This window comes from Eurosta solidaginis, chromosome 5 (genome assembly GCF_040869045.1).
Source record: "Eurosta solidaginis isolate ZX-2024a chromosome 5, ASM4086904v1, whole genome shotgun sequence".
NCBI classification, from domain to species: Eukaryota; Metazoa; Arthropoda; class Insecta; order Diptera; family Tephritidae; genus Eurosta; species Eurosta solidaginis.
This window is the reverse complement of record NC_090323.1, coordinates 39727921-39749316: the sequence shown is the minus strand read 5'-3', so window position 1 is coordinate 39749316 and position 21396 is coordinate 39727921. Positions and strand designations below refer to the sequence as shown.

Sequence of the window (21396 nt, the reverse complement as noted above, 5' to 3'; positions counted from 1 at the left end):
TAACGACCAAACTGAAAAACCCTATCAAAAACCAGGACCTGTGTTATAAAATAACTCCGTCCTCTTGACAAATACTAGAAGCTTCCCAGGATTTAAGCCACTTGCTGCTTCTAGATATGACAGCTGTATCACTCCTAATAGCTGGAGTCTTAGCCTGGCAAGAGCACAGAACGTGCTCGATGGTGTCCTCCTCCAGCCCGCACTTCCTCTGAATACAAAAGGAATTTTGTAAAGCGACCACATTCTTATTTCTAAGGGCGTTCAAGATGGCGGCGTTAGAGCGAGAAACTGCTTACATCCGCCACCTTCTATAATTCAATCATGGTTATGGCGTTAGCATTATGGTATGGCACCATTAATTGATTACATATAAGGTTGGTTCGATCAGCTGTTTTATCTGGTTGTGGATAAGTCAATATTAATTGGCCCTTAAAACATCGATAGTGAGAAGCACACAGAAGAATGTGTATTCACGAGTTCAAAATTGCTTCGTTCTGCGCACATACGTCACACTTGACTGCTTCAGCGAATTAAAGAAAGAAAAAAACGAGCTAAAGGGAAATGACGTAAAAATTGCCCATAAAAAACAGTTGATCTTTTTTACATGCGCAATGCGCAATCTTGTTGTGATTTGTGGTGAGCATGATGAAATGAATATTCAGGTGTTCTCATCCCGTTGACGTTTTCCCTTATTCTTCGGCATGCATAATTTAGAGGTTTGCCTATCATACAGAACTGCCTTTGAGTTCTACTACGATCGTAGTAGATTTTACTATAAGTTTAGAAATATTATAACTATATAAGCAGTTACTAGAATTGTTTAGCCAAAGAGGTTAACGTAACTTTGTATTCCTTAACAGAATATAGACAAAATTTTGCAGAGAACTAATTTATTTGAAGTACGAAAAATTTAACAATCCAAATGTATTACTTGTGAAATACACGTAAATACTGGCATTTAGAGCTGCCGAAAAAGTGAGGTTATGGTGTTGACATCACCTTTATTATTACATCATGTGTGGTGAGAAGATACAACCATGACGGAAATAGAGAAGGTGGCGTATTGCGCATGTAAACATTAACTCAGCTGTTTTTTATGAGCATTTTTTACGTAATTTTCTTTAAGCTCTTGTTTTTTTCTCTCTTTCATTCGCTGAAGCAGTCAAGTGTGCGCGCAGAACGAAGCAATTTTGAACTCGTGAATGCACAAGTGGATACAACCATTGTGAACGATGACTAAGTGTGATATCTTATCTGTCAAATGCCTGACAGGATGTTCAATATGGCTACTTTTTAGCGTTTTGACAGGGTGTTCAATATGGCGGCGCTATCTTCAGCGGGTGATAGAAAGAGATACAGAATGAGACAGCGATAGTCAATTACAAATCAGGTGATCCAATCACTTTGAAATTTTGACGTCTATGCAGAAGATATTACACTTAGTTATCATTCACAATGGATACAACCACCCATGGCGGAACGATACAAGGTGGCAGCATGGGACAGCTGATTATAACCTTTTTTTATTTGATTTGATACATCAACTTCCGGCGCAGTACGATTTTGACATTTGTTCATCGAATTTACAAAAACAAAATCAAAGAGGATAAATACAATAAGAGCCGTCACTCGTTATTTTTTAGGCATTTACTCGATTTAAACTATGAGGTAGTCGCTACTTTTTCTTTGGCGAGATGTTTATAAATGTCTTCTATACATTTTCATGGGGTATTTGTGTTTATTTTTCCGACTGTATTTAATTAATTATTTAATTCTCTTTCCAAAAAACACGTATGCATAAAGTGACAACACCACATGGATAAATGGGCGCTAATTCAAAAATGTCCCTCATAAAACAAAAGTAGCGACTACCTCACAGTTTACATCGAGTAAATGCCTAAAAAATAACGAATGACGGCTCTTATTGTATTTATCCTCTTTGACAAAATACATGGTTCAATTATGTACAGGTTGGCTCATCTCATCAGCTGATTTTATTTATGTCATTACATGGTCGAAGGGATTGTCAAAAGGAGATGGCAAACTCAAAATGAAACCAACACATTGGCAACATTTTACTTACACATACAAAAACTGCTAAGTTTTATGTTTCCATTCCATACCATTCGCACCAACACCAATACACAGATTTTGACAATTTGAACAGACATATTTTGTTGCTTTACAGATGAGCCAACCTGTATATAGTTGAACCATGGACAAAATACATGGAATTTTTGTTTATGTTTGTAGGTATGTCACCATGCTGCCACCTTGTATCGTTCCGTCATGCAACCACCATTAGATATATCGATAGTCCTTTCGATAGTTTTGGAGCTCTAATGTAAACAAAATCAGCTGGTAAAGACAATTGACAAAAATAATTATAAACAATTTGCTCCAAAAATTTTAAAATTAAAATGGATATGTTGAAGCATTACACTCCGAATGAGGAAGAGCTATTACCATCACGTGAAATTCCCTGCTCATTTCCAAATTGTAGTGCATCATTTACAAACATCGGTAATCTCAATATGCACATAAAACGCCACCACGACAGTAAGCCTATGACATGCTTTGATTCAGTTGGAAGAGAATATGCATATCACTGCCCACAACAGCAGTGTTCTTACCACGAGAAGCACGCAGCAAAAAAACATTTCACGAATTTAAAGTACTTGAGGCAGCATTATCAGAAAATGCATTTACCTAAAACGAATGTGTGCGATCGTTGTGGCAAAGGATTCATTACCTGCGGCAAGTTATTGGTGCATATGGAGAAAATGTGTGGGTTTAAATATGTTTGTAAAGTGTGCGGTTGGACTTATGACACCATGGAGGCGCTACTTACGCACGGAAAACGCAAAGGGCATATGGTGCGTGACGACGTATTAGGTGCACCGAGAAAAGCAATGCAAACTAAACAATCCATAGATAGGGATAACAGTAACCAGGAGACACAAACGGAAGGTAAGCATTTGAGGTACTTGCGGAAATATTAATATACAGTGCTACTTACATTTTTAACAGACGTACTTCATGTAACAAAAAATATCGTTCTTGGGCGCACTACTGGAAGTGCTCCACTGCCGTGCAATCAAGAGACACAAACTGATGGTAAGCGTTTTATTTTAAGAGCCAGCTTTTCAGTCTTAAAAATTTTCTATTTTAACAGCTAATGTATCAAGCAAAAGTACCAGCATGGATCTACAAAACAGCATTAAAACTGAAACAATGCATGCTTCAACAAACACCCAACCACCATACGAGCTACTTGAAACCCCATGTGATATAGAGACGCAAACAGATGATGAAATGGTTAACTTTTTACACCCTATTGCAAATTTTTGCAATACAACACCTGCAATGCATACGTCGTTACAAGCAGCCCAATTGCTACCACCATCCATTCATACATACACACAGACGTATGATGATCTCCTAACAGATTCTCTACTGGAATTTACCGATATACAAACTCAAACGAATTGGTCCAGTTTCTCAGATGCTGCCGTTGCTACGACTGACGAACCGTCTTCACATCAATATAGTGTTTCCAGTGCGGCCACATGTACACGTTCTTATGACGAGTTGTTGGTGTCTACTGAAACACAAACTAGTTTTACGCAATGTTTGTTAGAATCGCGTGCAGCAAATGCTGAAACTGGTGATGCTACGTTTAGTAATCTGTACCATACGCAACATACACAAACCTGTGATATGTTACTTGGTGCTTTATTTGGTTCGCAGGAAAGTGATTTGATTGGGGGTTACCAATCGACGCACACGCAAACATGATGGTTTGATTTGGGCTGACATGTAATGAAAGCTGAGGATTTAGACAGTGGTCAAAATGTGACTGATTCGATTTAACTTACTACCATAGAACTTATATATGAAATTATATTTTATTTTATTAAGATAAACAAAACTAGTCGAGGTAAATTAGGTCATACCAAATTCATAGTATAATAGTTACAATTTAATGTTCTCAGCGTACTTAAAGTGCTATAGATGTATTAAATAAATGGAAAGATAGAAAATTAGTTCTTACTATAAAATAAATGTTTTTTATTTGGTTTGTGTGTGTTTAAGTACATCTCCCTTGCCATCTCCCACATGTTGGACGTTCATCCGAAGTTCACGTTGACTTCAAGGCGTTAAAAAAGCATGCCCAAAAATTTTACCGACATATGTCCCTTCATTTTGAAACACAATAAACTTCCAAACAACCTCGTATAAGTTGTACTGCTTGTTAACAACCATTTTAAGCACGGTAAAAACTCTAAAATATTTTCCTACTTTAAGCTGGAGACATTGGTGCTTTATCGGTAACCTTATAACAGCTGATTCGACCTATGAGAATCGATGCAATCGATTATTGGTGCCGCTAAGGTCGTAACCGTATCGTAGCCAACCAATTGGGGTTTGGTTAACCGTCGTAACGATAAACAGCTGATTACGTTAGGGATACGGATACAGCGATACGACATACGGCACCAATGACTCCGGCTTAAGGATACAGCGATACGATATACGGCACCAATGACTTCGGCTTAAAACTGGAGACATTGGTGCTTTATCGGTAACCGTATCGGTAACCTTATAACAGCTGATTCGACCCTTATGAGAATCAATGCAATCGATTATTGGTGCCGCTAAGGTCGTAACCGTATCGTAGCCAACCAATTGGGGTTTGGTTAACCGTCGTAACGATAAACAGCTGATTACGTTAGGGATACGGATACAGCGATACGACATACGGCACCAATGACTCCGGCTTAAGGATACAGCGATACGATATACGGCACCAATGACTTCAGCTTAAAGCTGGAGACATTGGTGCTTTATCGGTAACCGTATCGGTAACCTTATAACAGCTGATTCTACCTATGAGAATCGATGCAATCGATTATTGGTGCCGCTAAGGTCGTAACCGTATCGCAGCTTAAACGGGAGTCAATGGTGCCGTATGTCGTATCGCTGTATCCGTATCCCTAATACGCCAATTACACGGCTCAAATTTCCTTGTGCCAATTACCAATTTGCACAAGGATTTGACCGGTGTGTGCACTGGTTGCGCTATTTGCGCAGAGAACTGCGCTAAAATCAAAACGATTTTGATATTTACGCATGTCTGCAAATATTGCACATGCTTTTTTCTTCGTGTATGGTGAATCTTACACAGCTTACCTGTGGTTCCTGAAAATATAACATCAGTAATTATTGCTTAAAAATCTTAATATCGAAGGCGTAAGGATCATCTCTAGCTTGTAACAGGAATTCACACAAATTTAATAATACAAAATAATTTTTATACAATTAGAACACATGTTTCATTTGTTGCGCTAGTTGAAAAATGAATATTGCGCAGTGCTGCAATGAGTTGAGCTGGTCTTGCAATTAAAATATATATTTTATAAGTACAATGGAAAATAAACGATTCTGGTGCGAGTTTTTCGACTTATACCGTGAATTACCAGCACTGTGGAAAATAAATAGTGATTTTTTATACAATTAGTGCCTTTTTTATACAATTAAAACACATGTTTCATTTGTTGCGCTACTTTAAAAATCAATATTGCGCAGTGTTTTTGAGCCGTGTATGTCAAAATTTTCATTTGCACAAATTTCGTCGTTTTATATTTGCGCATGGTTTTTGTGTCATGTATGGGTCGTCTAACGTAATCAGCTGTTTATCGTTACGACGGAAACCAAAACCCAATTGGTTGGCTACGATACGGTTACGACCTTAGCGGCACCAATAATCGATTGCATTGATTCTCATAAGGTTGGTCGAATCAGCTGTTAAAAGGTTACAGATACGGTTACCGATAAAGCACCAGTTTCCAGCTTTAGCAATTTCTTAGTGAAGGAACACTGCTTACTAGCTTCAAAATAGTCGATAGTAAATTTTAAGTTATAGTCGATACAAATGGGAAATGTTGGAAAAAACCTTCATAATAGTATCGATTTTCGAGACTACTTAACAGGCCACCTAATAAAACCGCACTGCGTTTTTTCAGTGCACGAAAACCTGCGGTTTTCGCCCAAACCGAAATTTCTTGCCAACCTAATATAAACGCACGCAAGTGATTTTCTGTCAAAAATGTCTCATGGACATACACCTTGTATGAGAGCAACCCAAATTGAATTTCCTGCGTGAAAACCTAACTCCATTTCCAATTTTTGTTCTGTTTTACATTTAGATTTGACGTTTGCCCACATGCTTTACATTGTCGCAACGCATGCTTATTTGGGTTAGGGCAAAAAACGCCGGTTGTTGGCTGCGCTAAACAACGCAGTGCGGTTTTATTAGCTTGGCTTGTAAGCATGCGTTGCGACAATGTAAAACATGTGTGCAAACGTCACACCAAAATGTCACGCAGAACAAAAATTGGAAATCGAGTTAGGTTTTCACGCAGGAAATTAAATTTCGGTTACTCTCACACAAGTTGTATGTGCATGAGACATTTTTGGCAGAAAATGACTTGCGTGCGTTTTTATTAGGTTGGCTTGTAAATCAAGTACTCAACAGTGTTTTGAAACATTTTTGTAGACGACTGGTATATTGCAAGTTTTCTCTGTTATCTTGATTTTAGAAATGAATATTAATATATAGTCTGATTTTCTGTAAACAGATTTAAAAGAAAAGTTCGTTAACCGCGAGCAATAAACAAACCATTCTCCATACTCTTGCTATACGCAACAACTGTTATTTGGCAGGAAGATATGGCAATGGAGGAATTGAGAGATTTTTCACTTGTGGGAATTCACAATGGTCGATAGCTCCGTTGAACAAAAAATCCATGCATAAATAAATAAAGAGGTCGGTAGCAAAGCAACTTGAAATGGAAACTATTGACAAATGTGAGGTGAATACAATTTTACGTTGGTATGGTTTGCTATAGGAAAAACTGCTTACTAAGGTAATAATATATCACGCCATAGCAAACACCAACAGATCGACACAGACCCAAACGTCTACTAAATGATTACGTTTGATTTTAAATGATTATAATTGATCGGCTTTCCAATAAATTTATGAAAATTTAATTTTATGCAACAAAGTTGTTAGGCAGTCAACTTTTGAATCAACTCAACTGTTTGATTTGTGCCGAGGCCGGTTTTGCTTACCATTGGGCCCTCATTAGAGTAGTTTTTTCAAAAAAACTTAATTGATTGCATTTCTGACTGGGATAGTGCAATTATTTTCATAAATTTTTGTGGTTGGGAAAAAGGTGTACAGGTTTTCCTTTGTTGTTGTTGTTGTAGCAATGCTCGCCCCGCCTAATAGCCGCGACCGATCACAAATTGTCATCAATATCCTCTAACGGGAGTCCAAGGAAAATTGCCGTTTCAACAGGGGTGGACCATAAGGAAAGGGGTGTTAGAGGCGTTGGTTCCACATTACAATTAAAGAGATGGTTGGTGTCATGTGGGGACACATTGCAAGCAGGGCATACATTTTGTATGTCGGGGTTGATTCTGGATAGGTAAGAGTTTAACCTGTTACAGTATCCAGAACGAAGTTGAGCAAGAGTGACACGCGTTTCCCTGGGGAGTATGCGTTCCTCTTCTGCGAGTTCTGGATATTTTTCTTCAAGTACTGGATTCACCGGGCAATTCCCGACATAGAGGTCCGACGCCTGTCTATGGAGTTCACCAAGGACCTGCTTGTGTTTTTCCGCTTCATACGGCTGGGTTCTCAGGTGCCGTATTTCCTCAAAATGATTACGGAGATGACTCCTTAGGCCCCTAGGCGGTGCTGGTTCGTCAATCAGATGTCTGTTGGGATGCCCAGGTTTCTGGGTATTCAACAGAAACTGTTTGGTCAGCATCTCATTTCTCTCCCTGATGGGGAGTTTTCTCGCCTCATTATGCAGATGGTGTTCTGGGGGACATAAGAAGACAGCCCGTGGCGATTCTGAGACCAGTATTTTGGCAGGCCTGTAGTTTCTTTCAGTGGGTGGTTTTTAGGCTTGGCGACCATATGGGTGACGCGTAGCACGTAATCGGCTGGCTAATTGCTTTGTATGTGGTCAAGAGCGTTTCTTTATCTTTTCCCCAGGTACTGCCAGCAAGGGATTTGAGGATTTTATTACGGCTCTGAATTATTGGAACAATTGCGGTTGCGTGCACACCAAAATGTAGATCCTGATCAAACGTCACACCCAAGATTTTGGGGTGTAGGACAGTCGGTAGCGTAGTGCCATCGACGTGGATGTTCAATATGGTCGACATTTGGGGCGTCCATGTTGTAAATAAGGTCGCGGAAGATTTAGTCGGTGACAATGCCCGGTTTCGCGAGGCGAAAAAACTGGAGAGATCAGGGAGATAGCCGTTTATTTTATTGCATAGCTCATCGATCTTTGGGCCTGGGCCTGTGGCCATTATTGTGCAGTCATCGGCGTAGGAAACGATTGTGACTCCTTCCGGTGGTGAAGGTAGCTTAGATATGTAGAAATTAAACAAAAGCGGGGATAGGACACCACCCTGTGGCACCCCTTGTTTAATTCTCCTTTGTTTTGATGTTTCATTTCTGAATTGCACCGATGCCTGCCGACCACCCAGATAATTTGCGGTCCACCTTTTAAGACATGGGGGAAGGGTAGACCCTTCCAGGTCTTGCAGTAACGAGCCATGGTTGACCGTATTAAAAGCTTTCGATAGGTCTAACGCTACGAGTACTGTTCTATGGTGGGGATATTGATTCAAACCGCAATTTATCTGGGTGCTAATGACATTTAGCGCGGAGGTAGTGCTATGGAGTTTTCTGAAGCCATGCTGATGAGGGGCTAGCTGCAAATGTGCTTGGAAATAAGGGAGCAAAATGGCTTCAAGCGTCTTTGCCACTGGCGATAGGAGAGATATCGGACGATATGACTCGCCTACGTTAGCTGGTTTCCCAGGCTTTAGTAGCGGGACCACCTTGGCCATTTTCCATTTCTCGGGTATGACAAAGGTGGAAAGAGACAGGTTGAAGACATGCGCTAAATATTTGAAACCCTCTTTCCCCAGGTTTTTAAGCATCGGCATGGCTATGCCGTCTGGGCCCACTGCTTTGGATGGTTTAGCGCGACCAATGGCGTTCTCAACCTCTCTAGCGGTGATGGTAATTGGTGACGCGCTGAGTTTGTGTTTATGTGCGTGTCTATTGGCTCTCCGTCTATCTTTGTCGACCGTAGGATGCATTATATATTGTCGGCAGAAAGGGCTCGCGCATTTTTTCGCATCCGACAGCACCTTATCGCCAAAGGCGATGGAAACTTTGTCTTTGTGCTTAGTCGGATTCGATAGGGACTTTACGGTGGACCAAAGTTTACCTACACCGGTAGAGAGGTTACAACCTCTTAGGTGCTCTTCCCATTTCGCCCGCTTGTGTTCGTCCACAAGCAATCTGATGCGTTGGTTTATATCCCTTATTTGGGGGTCGCCTGGATCAAGCTGTCTTATAAGGTCGCGTTCCCTCGCTAAGCTCGCGGCCTCCACCGGGAAGTGGGGCCGGATTTCGGGAATTCTCCCGGCGGGAATGAAATGTGCCGAGGCGGATTCAATGACCTTACGGAAGGCACGCTCCCCTTGGCGAGCATCAGTCGGGATAGGGAGGGCAGCAAAGCTGCTGTCTGTTGCAGATTTATATTCTTCCCACTTTCCTTTTTTGAAGTTTATGAAAGTGCGTTTTTCGGTGACTATGAAGTCGGCGGTACGCTCGAACGTAATAAGTATGGGCAGGTGGTCGGATGCCAATGTTACCATCGGCTGCCAGTTGACGCAGTTTACGAGTTCTGCGCTCACGATTGAGATATCTGGCGAGCTATGACAGCTTCCTACTATACGTGTGGGGGCGTCTCCGTTTATTGTGCAGAACGTCGTTTCGTCTATTTGATCCGCCAACATCTCACCCCTACTGTCCGCCCGCAAGTTTGAATGCCATAGGTCGTGATGGGCATTGAAATCGCCTAAGATAATGCGATTGTTGCCAGTGAGTAAGGCATCGATATTAGGGCGGTATTCAGTGGGGCAACAGATGACAGGAGGGATGTAGATGTTGATGATTTCTAGATTTGCATCGCCTGACCGGACAGATAGGCCTTGACGTTCTAAGACATTGTCACTGCGGTCGATGCCAGGATCAAATATATGATATTGCACAGAGTGGTGTATAATAAACGCGAGGCCGCCTCCATTTCCGCTCTCGCGGTCTTTCCTGTGGACATTATAACCAGAGCAGGTCTGCAATGCAGATCTTGCTGTGAGTTTAGTCTCTTGAATCGCAGCAATGCGGATGTTGTGCCGCTTCATGAAATCGACTATCTCCGTAATCTTCCCAGTTAGTCCATTACAGTTGAACTGCAGAATTCTGAAGTGCATGAGGGGTGACGCCGCCACTCTAGGGGTAAGTGAGGGGTGACTACGCCTAGGTTGTGGAAGGCCAGGACGCAATTGCTGTTGTGGCCTTGGGACTGGGCGCCCTTGGGCAAGCATTGGGGTACCCGGATGATTTCGGTTTGCGACCTGGCAACATGGCGCGATGAAACCCGTCCAGGGGTTGCCGTCGCGGAGACCAGAACATCTAGGAAAGTGGCACCACCCAAGGCAGGAGCTGCATTGAGCGGATGTCGCAAACCTATATATTCTGTGCTGGCAGACGATGCAAACGGAGGCAGGGACTAAGAGTCTGTTTCCCTGACCTGCACGATTGCTGCCAGAAAAGAGGGGGGGGGAGAAAAAGACGGGGGCATGGGCTGATGCTCAGCATTGCTACCAGCTCTACTACGAAGGTAGTAGTTATGAGTGGTATCAGCTGTTTGAGTTGTTGGCGCCGTAGGGCGCGAGCAGCAGCGGGTACTTGTTGTGGCTTGCTGAGCAGCGAAGCTGCTGGAAGGTAGTGGGGATACGCTTAGGCGTAGACTACGGGACGCCCTTGGGCGTGTGCAGCAAGGAGCCACAAAAGATTTATAAAAGTTACGTGGACGTCGGGTTTTGGGATCAAGCCCAGAACAACCTGTCCGATGCAACCATCCCTTGCACGAGACACACTGAACAGAGTATGACCGTCCTAAAAAGATTCTTTTCTGGCAAATGCAGCAAAACCATTTCTCAGGACCGGGGTCAGGAGACGGACCCGGATTGGGTTCGATACCTTCCCGTAGTAAGAGAATATGTAGCAGTCCTGCTGCAAGGAGCTGCTGGGAGGATGACAATTTGTGGGAGGGACGAAACAAATTAAATGGGGTCACACTGAAATGACAGTCCTTGGTCGGGAAAAATCCCGAGTCGCTCCGGTACATAGAACCGACTGCCTTGGGAAGGTTTTCCTTTCTTTAACTTTGTTTCAAGTTAAATACTTTGCTATCCTTTGTTATGGAAACGCATTTACAGTGGAAGCAGAAAGGAAGGCGGTCGGCATGATGTGGTGGTGCGCAATGGCTAGTCATTGTCGGCTGGGGCGGGTCCTTGCCAACCTTACTGTTCCTGCGCCATAATCAGAAAAAAGTTCCTATCATGCCTATCAAAACCAAGTTCTGTGAAATTCAAAAAAAAAACCGACAGAAGCGCAGAGACCGACTCAAAACGTTTATAAAAATATATATATAAAATATTCATATTTAATATTTTCAGAAAATGCGTGTTGGGTATAGAATTGTAATAGCACATTTGTCAATAAAAATTGTTTGACATCTGGAAGAACGCCACACAAAGAAATTCGAAAAAAACAAAAGCTTGCCCATAGGAAAAGTACAAAAATATACATGAAAACTCGTTAGCGTACGCTAGTAAAGTGTAACTAAAAAAAATATAAAGAAATTACTTTTCCGAATAGGAAAATCAAGTAAAAGGCATCTTCCGCATACGATGAAAGAGTAGAGATTGGTCGTGCTTGCGCTTACGCATTATTGGTCGCTACTGCGTCGAGCTAATGAAATTTTTCAAGAAGTGTGCGTGTGTGTTGTGAGCTTGAAAAAGGGGGAGGGAATTGGCTTGGTTGAATTGGGATTGTGAAAAAAGTAGAAACTGTGTCGTCGTTCTCGTCGTCGTAGTCACCGACAGATTTTGAGTAAAACTACACAGATGATGAAAAGCAGACGCGCCGGGCAATGTATACATTAAAAAATAATTTATTATGCGTTAAAGAAAAAGCTAACAAATGTATATTGAAAATGCAGTGGTGCCTCGAGTGTGGTATGAAAAAGTGAATACGCAAATGAAAATAAGTGGAAATCTTAAAGCTGAAAATACTTTGGTATATACAAAATAAGTTAATAACTTAAATATAAAAATAAAAAACAATAAAGGTGTAGCTAAGTCGTCTAAAGTGCGAACGCCAACAAAACGCTGGTAAAAGGGCGGCTACGGTGCCATACGGTAGTGTTAAAAACGCTGACAATACGGAAAATTTTGGAGCACAAAGTGAAAAGAAAACAAGCACGGTTGAGGTCAAGTAGGGGCTACCTTGAGCTGGTCTCACGTACGATTGCGCTTCATACGTAGTCAAGCAGTCTGTTGCGTATATGCAGGCGAACTGGGGGTGCGAAGCTGTATGACAGGCTAGTTCCATTATTAATTTTTGAACAACCAACAATATTCTGTTAAAATTAGCAGTAAAATTCACGAGCAATACAAACGTAGGAAAATAAAATCCGCTACGACATTGATAAATGAAACATACATAAAAAAAAAAAAAAAGATAGCGGGCGACTGATTCTTGGCTTAGTACCCTGTTTACTTGCTCTGCCAGGGTGATGAAAGTGATTACAGCCTAAACAGAATACAACGAATATGCCATATTGATTGCAAGATTCTCATCATCAAAACAACGTTTTTACTTTAGCGCCTGAACCTGCTTTACATGCTAGAAATGCACGAAGTAAAAAAGCGAACGCAATTTCATCATTATCCTGTAATCCAATATGGGTGTGCCGCGGTTTTTTGTAAAACATAACTAAAACAATATTTGCGCAGCAATGGCAGCAACGGCAAACTAAAATTTCTACAGGACTTTCTAATAAATAAGTAAGTGCCTAAGTAGAAAGTAGCAAAGTAGAGGAGAACAGGAATTAAGGGAAACATACATACATATAGGTAAATATGTATTCATTGAGCCGGCAGGCACAACCCTCCGTTGCACTTTAAACGTGTCGTCAAAGTTTCAAGCAGATTTACATACATACAAGTATAAGCTTTCACACAAAAGGTAAAAGTCAATGTCTATGTCTTCGTTTTATAAACGTTTTTTTTCGTTTATTGATATTTGCTTTTGGCAGGAGTATACACTAGACAGCGGGACGTCGGTGATGGTCAAAGTGTTGTATGCACATGCTTAAGTGTGTTTTAATGTATATGTAATAAGCTGGGAATGAGATGTGTGTAGAATTTTAGTGCCCGTTGGGTGGTTAAGTAGCATGGATTAAGATGCAGATATTCAATTTCTTTTTTTTTTTGTTTTTATCGGCCTATTGATAAATCATTCAAGGTTCGAATCGAGCTCAAGGCCAGAACAATAATTTTTTTCTAATGATAATTATTGTTATTTTTTAATTTTTCTAAATTTGAAAAATTGAATTTTGTTTTTGGAATAGTAAGTAGAAAATTTTTCAGACAAACTGCCATAGCTGCGCAGATAGATCCATTTCGAAGGGTGCTAAGCCTTCATCATCAGTACGCTTTAGGCATGCTGCGCTAACCATTTAGCTATACAGCGGTGGTTTGTTTGACTGGCAAATTTGCTACTTCCATTCCTTTTTACCAACTATATTTATTCAGTGTTGCGCCATCTGGTGCAAAGCACTGATAATGCTGGATTTTTGTTTATTGTCAATTACTTTGTTTGACATTCCCAAGTGCTCATGGTTTATTAACAATTGTTTTTGTTTTTATCGGCCTATTGATAAATCATTCAAGGTTCGAATCGAGCTCAAGGCCAGAACAATAATTTTTTTCTAATGATAATTATTGTTATTTTTTAATTTTTCTAAATTTGAAAAATTGAATTTTGTTTTTGGAATAGTAAGTAGAAAATTTTTCAGACAAACTGCCATAGCTGCGCAGATAGATCCATTTCGAAGGGTGCTAAGCCTTCATCATCAGTACGCTTTAGGCATGCTGCGCTAACCATTTAGCTATACAGCGGTGGTTTGTTTGACTGGCAAATTTGCTACTTCTATTCCTTTTTACCAACTATATTTATTCAGTGTTGCGCCATCTGGTGCAAAGCACTGATAATGCTGGATTTTTGTTTATTGTCAATTACTTTGACATTCCCAAGTGCTCATGGTTTATTAACAATTGTTTTTGTTTTTATCGGCCTATTGATAAATCATTCAAGGTTCGAATCGAGCTCAAGGCCAGAACAATAATTTTTTTCTAATGATAATTATTGTTATTTTTTAATTTTTCTAAATTTGAAAAATTGAATTTTGTTTTTGGAATAGTAAGTAGAAAATTTTTCAGACAAACTGCCATAGCTGCGCAGATAGATCCATTTCGAAGGGTGCTAAGCCTTCATCATCAGTACGCTTTAGGCATGCTGCGCTAACCATTTAGCTATACAGCGGTGGTTTGTTTGACTGGCAAATTTGCTACTTCTATTCCTTTTTACCAACTATATTTATTCAGTGTTGCGCCATCTGGTGCAAAGCACTGATAATGCTGGATTTTTGTTTATTGTCAATTACTTTGTTTGACATTCCCAAGTGCTCATGGTTTATTAACAATTGTTTTTGTTTTTATCGGCCTATTGATAAATCATTCAAGGTTCGAATCGAGCTCAAGGCCAGAACAATAATTTTTTTCTAATGATAATTATTGTTATTTTTTAATTTTTCTATATTTGAAAAATTGAATTTTGTTTTTGGAATAGTAAGTAGAAAATTTTTCAGACAAACTGCCATAGCTGCGCAGATAGATCCATTTCGAAGGGTGCTAAGCCTTCATCATCAGTACGCTTTAGGCATGCTGCGCTAACCATTTAGCTATACAGCGGTGGTTTGTTTGACTGGCAAATTTGCTACTTCTATTCCTTTTTACCAACTATATTTATTCAGTGTTGCGCCATCTGGTGCAAAGCACTGATAATGCTGGATTTTTGTTTATTGTCAATTACTTTGTTTGACATTCCCAAGTGCTCATGGTTTATTAACAATTGTTTTTGTTTTTATCGGCCTATTGATAAATCATTCAAGGTTCGAATCGAGCTCAAGGCCAGAACAATAATTTTTTTCTAATGATAATTATTGTTATTTTTTAATTTTTCTAAATTTGAAAAATTGAATTTTGTTTTTGGAATAGTAAGTAGAAAATTTTTCAGACAAACTGCCATAGCTGCGCAGATAGATCCATTTCGAAGGGTGCTAAGCCTTCATCATCAGTACGCTTTAGGCATGCTGCGCTAACCATTTAGCTATACAGCGGTGGTTTGTTTGACTGGCAAATTTGCTACTTCTATTCCTTTTTACCAACTATATTTATTCAGTGTTGCGCCATCTGGTGCAAAGCACTGATAATGCTGGATTTTTGTTTATTGTCAATTACTTTGTTTGACATTCCCAAGTGCTCATGGTTTATTAACAATTGTTTTTGTTTTTATCGGCCTATTGATAAATCATTCAAGGTTCGAATCGAGCTCAAGGCCAGAACAATAATTTTTTTCTAATGATAATTATTGTTATTTTTTAATTTTTCTAAATTTGAAAAATTGAATTTTGTTTTTGGAATAGTAAGTAGAAAATTTTTCAGACAAACTGCCATAGCTGCGCAGATAGATCCATTTCGAAGGGTGCTAAGCCTTCATCATCAGTACGCTTTAGGCCTGCTGCGCTAACCATTTAGCTATACAGCGGTGGTTTGTTTGACTGGCAAATTTGCTACTTCTATTCCTTTTTACCAACTATATTTATTCAGTGTTGCGCCATCTGGTGCAAAGCACTGATAATGCTGGATTTTTGTTTATTGTCAATTACTTTGTTTGACATTCCCAAGTGCTCATGGTTTATTAACAATTGTTTTTGTTTTTATCGGCCTATTGATAAATCATTCAAGGTTCGAATCGAGCTCAAGGCCAGAACAATAATTTTTTTCTAATGATAATTATTGTTATTTTTTAATTTTTCTAAATTTGAAAAATTGAATTTTGTTTTTGGAATAGTAAGTAGAAAATTTTTCAGACAAACTGCCATAGCTGCGCAGATAGATCCATTTCGAAGGGTGCTAAGCCTTCATCATCAGTACGCTTTAGGCATGCTGCGCTAACCATTTAGCTATACAGCGGTGGTTTGTTTGACTGGCAAATTTGCTACTTCTATTCCTTTTTACCAACTATATTTATTCAGTGTTGCGCCATCTGGTGCAAAGCACTGATAATGCTGGATTTTTGTTTATTGTCAATTACTTTGTTTGACATTCCCAAGTGCTCATGGTTTATTAACAATTGTTTTTGTTTTTATCGGCCTATTGATAAATCATTCAAGGTTCGAATCGAGCTCAAGGCCAGAACAATAATTTTTTTCTAATGATAATTATTGTTATTTTTTAATTTTTCTAAATTTGAAAAATTGAATTTTGTTTTTGGAATAGTAAGTAGAAAATTTTTCAGACAAACTGCCATAGCTGCGCAGATAGATCCATTTCGAAGGGTGCTAAGCCTTCATCATCAGTACGCTTTAGGCATGCTGCGCTAACCATTTAGCTATACAGCGGTGGTTTGTTTGACTGGCAAATTTGCTACTTCTATTCCTTTTTACCAACTATATTTATTCAGTGTTGCGCCATCTGGTGCAAAGCACTGATAATGCTGGATTTTTGTTTATTGTCAATTACTTTGTTTGACATTCCCAAGTGCTCATGGTTTATTAACAATTGTTTTTGTTTTTATCGGCCTATTGATAAATCATTCAAGGTTCGAATCGAGCTCAAGGCCAGAACAATAATTTTTTTCTAATGATAATTATTGTTATTTTTTAATTTTTCTAAATTTGAAAAATTGAATTTTGTTTTTGGAATAGTAAGTAGAAAATTTTTCAGACAAACTGCCATAGCTGCGCAGATAGATCCATTTCGAAGGGTGCTAAGCCTTCATCATCAGTACGCTTTAGGCATGCTGCGCTAACCATTTAGCTATACAGCGGTGGTTTGTTTGACTGGCAAATTTGCTACTTCTATTCCTTTTTACCAACTATATTTATTCAGTGTTGCGCCATCTGGTGCAAAGCACTGATAATGCTGGATTTTTGTTTATTGTCAATTACTTTGTTTGACATTCCCAAGTGCTCATGGTTTATTAACAATTGTTTTTGTTTTTATCGGCCTATTGATAAATCATTCAAGGTTCGAATCGAGCTCAAGGCCAGAACAATAATTTTTTTCTAATGATAATTATTGTTATTTTTTAATTTTTCTAAATTTGAAAAATTGAATTTTGTTTTTGGAATAGTAAGTAGAAAATTTTTCAGACAAACTGCCATAGCTGCGCAGATAGATCCATTTCGAAGGGTGCTAAGCCTTCATCATCAGTACGCTTTAGGCATGCTGCGCTAACCATTTAGCTATACAGCGGTGGTTTGTTTGACTGGCAAATTTGCTACTTCTATTCCTTTTTACCAACTATATTTATTCAGTGTTGCGCCATCTGGTGCAAAGCACTGATAATGCTGGATTTTTGTTTATTGTCAATTACTTTGTTTGACATTCCCAAGTGCTCATGGTTTATTAACAATTGTTTTTGTTTTTATCGGCCTATTGATAAATCATTCAAGGTTCGAATCGAGCTCAAGGCCAGAACAATAATTTTTTTCTAATGATAATTATTGTTATTTTTTAATTTTTCTAAATTTGAAAAATTGAATTTTGTTTTTGGAATAGTAAGTAGAAAATTTTTCAGACAAACTGCCATAGCTGCGCAGATAGATCCATTTCGAAGGGTGCTAAGCCTTCATCATCAGTACGCTTTAGGCATGCTGCGCTAACCATTTAGCTATACAGCGGTGGTTTGTTTGACTGGCAAATTTGCTACTTCTATTCCTTTTTACCAACTATATTTATTCAGTGTTGCGCCATCTGGTGCAAAGCACTGATAATGCTGGATTTTTGTTTATTGTCAATTACTTTGTTTGACATTCCCAAGTGCTCATGGTTTATTAACAATTGTTTTTGTTTTTATCGGCCTATTGATAAATCATTCAAGGTTCGAATCGAGCTCAAGGCCAGAACAATAATTTTTTTCTAATGATAATTATTGTTATTTTTTAATTTTTCTAAATTTGAAAAATTGAATTTTGTTTTTGGAATAGTAAGTAGAAAATTTTTCAGACAAACTGCCATAGCTGCGCAGATAGATCCATTTCGAAGGGTGCTAAGCCTTCATCATCAGTACGCTTTAGGCATGCTGCGCTAACCATTTAGCTATACAGCGGTGGTTTGTTTGACTGGCAAATTTGCTACTTCTATTCCTTTTTACCAACTATATTTATTCAGTGTTGCGCCATCTGGTGCAAAGCACTGATAATGCTGGATTTTTGTTTATTGTCAATTACTTTGTTTGACATTCCCAAGTGCTCATGGTTTATTAACAATTGTTTTTGTTTTTATCGGCCTATTGATAAATCATTCAAGGTTCGAATCGAGCTCAAGGCCAGAACAATAATTTTTTTCTAATGATAATTATTGTTATTTTTTTAATTTTTCTAAATTTGAAAAATTGAATTTTGTTTTTGGAATAGTAAGTAGAAAATTTTTCAGACAAACTGCCATAGCTGCGCAGATAGATCCATTTCGAAGGGTGCTAAGCCTTCATCATCAGTACGCTTTAGGCATGCTGCGCTAACCATTTAGCTATACAGCGGTGGTTTGTTTGACTGGCAAATTTGCTACTTCTATTCCTTTTTACCAACTATATTTATTCAGTGTTGCGCCATCTGGTGCAAAGCACTGATAATGCTGGATTTTTGTTTATTGTCAATTACTTTGTTTGACATTCCCAAGTGCTCATGGTTTATTAACAATTGTTTTTGTTTTTATCGGCCTATTGATAAATCATTCAAGGTTCGAATCGAGCTCAAGGCCAGAACAATAATTTTTTTCTAATGATAATTATTGTTATTTTTTAATTTTTCTAAATTTGAAAAATTGAATTTTGTTTTTGGAATAGTAAGTAGAAAATTTTTCAGACAAACTGCCATAGCTGCGCAGATAGATCCATTTCGAAGGGTGCTAAGCCTTCATCATCAGTACGCTTTAGGCATGCTGCGCTAACCATTTAGCTATACAGCGGTGGTTTGTTTGACTGGCAAATTTGCTACTTCTATTCCTTTTTACCAACTATATTTATTCAGTGTTGCGCCATCTGGTGCAAAGCACTGATAATGCTGGATTTTTGTTTATTGTCAATTACTTTGTTTGACATTCCCAAGTGCTCATGGTTTATTAACAATTGTTTTTGTTTTTATCGGCCTATTGATAAATCATTCAAGGTTCGAATCGAGCTCAAGGCCAGAACAATAATTTTTTTCTAATGATAATTATTGTTATTTTTTAATTTTTCTAAATTTGAAAAATTGAATTTTGTTTTTGGAATAGTAAGTAGAAAATTTTTCAGACAAACTGCCATAGCTGCGCAGATAGATCCATTTCGAAGGGTGCTAAGCCTTCATCATCAGTACGCTTTAGGCATGCTGCGCTAACCATTTAGCTATACAGCGGTGGTTTGTTTGACTGGCAAATTTGCTACTTCTATTCCTTTTTACCAACTATATTTATTCAGTGTTGCGCCATCTGGTGCAAAGCACTGATAATGCTGGATTTTTGTTTATTGTCAATTACTTTGTTTGACATTCCCAAGTGCTCATGGTTTATTAACAATTGTTTTTGTTTTTATCGGCCTATTGATAAATCATTCAAGGTTCGAATCGAGCTCAAGGCCAGAACAATAATTTTTTTCTAATGATAATTATTGTTATTTTTTAATTTTTCTAAATTTGAAAAATTGAATTTTGTTTTTGGAATAGTAAGTAGAAAATTTTTCAGACAAACTGCCATAGCTGCGCAGATAGATCCATTTCGAAGGGTGCTAAGCCTTCATCATCAGTACGCTTTAGGCATGCTGCGCTAACCATTTAGCTATACAGCGGTGGTTTGTTTGACTGGCAAATTTGCTACTTCTATTCCTTTTTACCAACTATATTTATTCAGTGTTGCGCCATCTGGTGCAAAGCACTGATAATGCTGGATTTTTGTTTATTGTCAATTACTTTGTTTGACATTCCCAAGTGCTCATGGTTTATTAACAATTGTTTTTGTTTTTATCGGCCTATTGATAAATCATTCAAGGTTCGAATCGAGCTCAAGGCCAGAACAATAATTTTTTTCTAATGATAATTATTGTTATTTTTTAATTTTTCTAAATTTGAAAAATTGAATTTTGTTTTTGGAATAGTAAGTAGAAAATTTTTCAGACAAACTGCCATAGCTGCGCAGATAGATCCATTTCGAAGGGTGCTAAGCCTTCATCATCAGTACGCTTTAGGCATGCTGCGCTAACCATTTAGCTATACAGCGGTGGTTTGTTTGACTGGCAAATTTGCTACTTCCATTCCTTTTTACCAACTATATTTATTCAGTGTTGCGCCATCTGGTGCAAAGCACTGATAATGCTGGATTTTTGTTTATTGTCAATTACTTTGTTTGGCATTCCCAAGTGCTCATGGTTTATTAACAATTGTTTTTGTTTTTATCGGCCTATTGATAAATCATTCAAGGTTCGAATCGAGCTCAAGGCCAGAACAATAATTTTTTTCTAATGATAATTATTGTTATTTTTTAATTTTTCTAAATTTGAAAAATTGAATTTTGTTTTTGGAATAGTAAGTAGAAAATTTTTCAGACAAACTGCCATAGCTGCGCAGATAGATCCATTTCGAAGGGTGCTAAGCCTTCATCATCAGTACGCTTTAGGCATGCTGCGCTAACCATTTAGCTATACAGCGGTGGTTTGTTTGACTGGCAAATTTGCTACTTCTATTCCTTTTTACCAACTATATTTATTCAGTGTTGCGCCATCTGGTGCAAAGCACTGATAATGCTGGATTTTTGTTTATTGTCAATTACTTTGACATTCCCAAGTGCTCATGGTTTATTAACAATTGTTTTTGTTTTTATCGGCCTATTGATAAATCATTCAAGGTTCGAATCGAGCTCAAGGCCAGAACAATAATTTTTTTCTAATGATAATTATTGTTATTTTTTAATTTTTCTAAATTTGAAAAATTGAATTTTGTTTTTGGAATAGTAAGTAGAAAATTTTTCAGACAAACTGCCATAGCTGCGCAGATAGATCCATTTCGAAGGGTGCTAAGCCTTCATCATCAGTACGCTTTAGGCATGCTGCGCTAACCATTTAGCTAT

At 38.5% G+C, this 21396-nt stretch overlaps 2 protein-coding genes across 5 annotated transcripts in view; both read left to right on the top strand.

Annotated features, from left to right (window-relative positions):
• Positions 1-1939: 1939 nt before the first annotated feature.
• LOC137233789 (myoneurin) lies at positions 1940-4055 on the top strand. Its single transcript, XM_067757158.1, has 3 exons — positions 1940-2970; positions 3031-3117; positions 3176-4055. The coding sequence occupies exons 1-3, from the start codon at positions 2421-2423 to the stop codon at positions 3796-3798; spliced, it is 1260 nt and encodes a 419-aa protein (XP_067613259.1). The 5' UTR covers positions 1940-2420; the 3' UTR covers positions 3799-4055.
• A 7677-nt stretch (positions 4056-11732) lies between these two features.
• Positions 11733-21396, top strand: part of LOC137253783 (ras-GEF domain-containing family member 1B) — a 41277-nt gene continuing 31613 nt past the window's right edge. The window contains exons 1-2 of one of the 4 annotated variants that reach the window (XM_067791234.1): positions 11733-12551; positions 12607-13198. The gene's annotated coding sequence lies outside the window, so the exon portion shown is untranslated. Of the gene's footprint in view, positions 13199-21396 lie in introns of all 4 variants that reach the window. The other 3 variants (XM_067791233.1, XM_067791235.1, XM_067791232.1) reach the window with 3 other exon arrangements.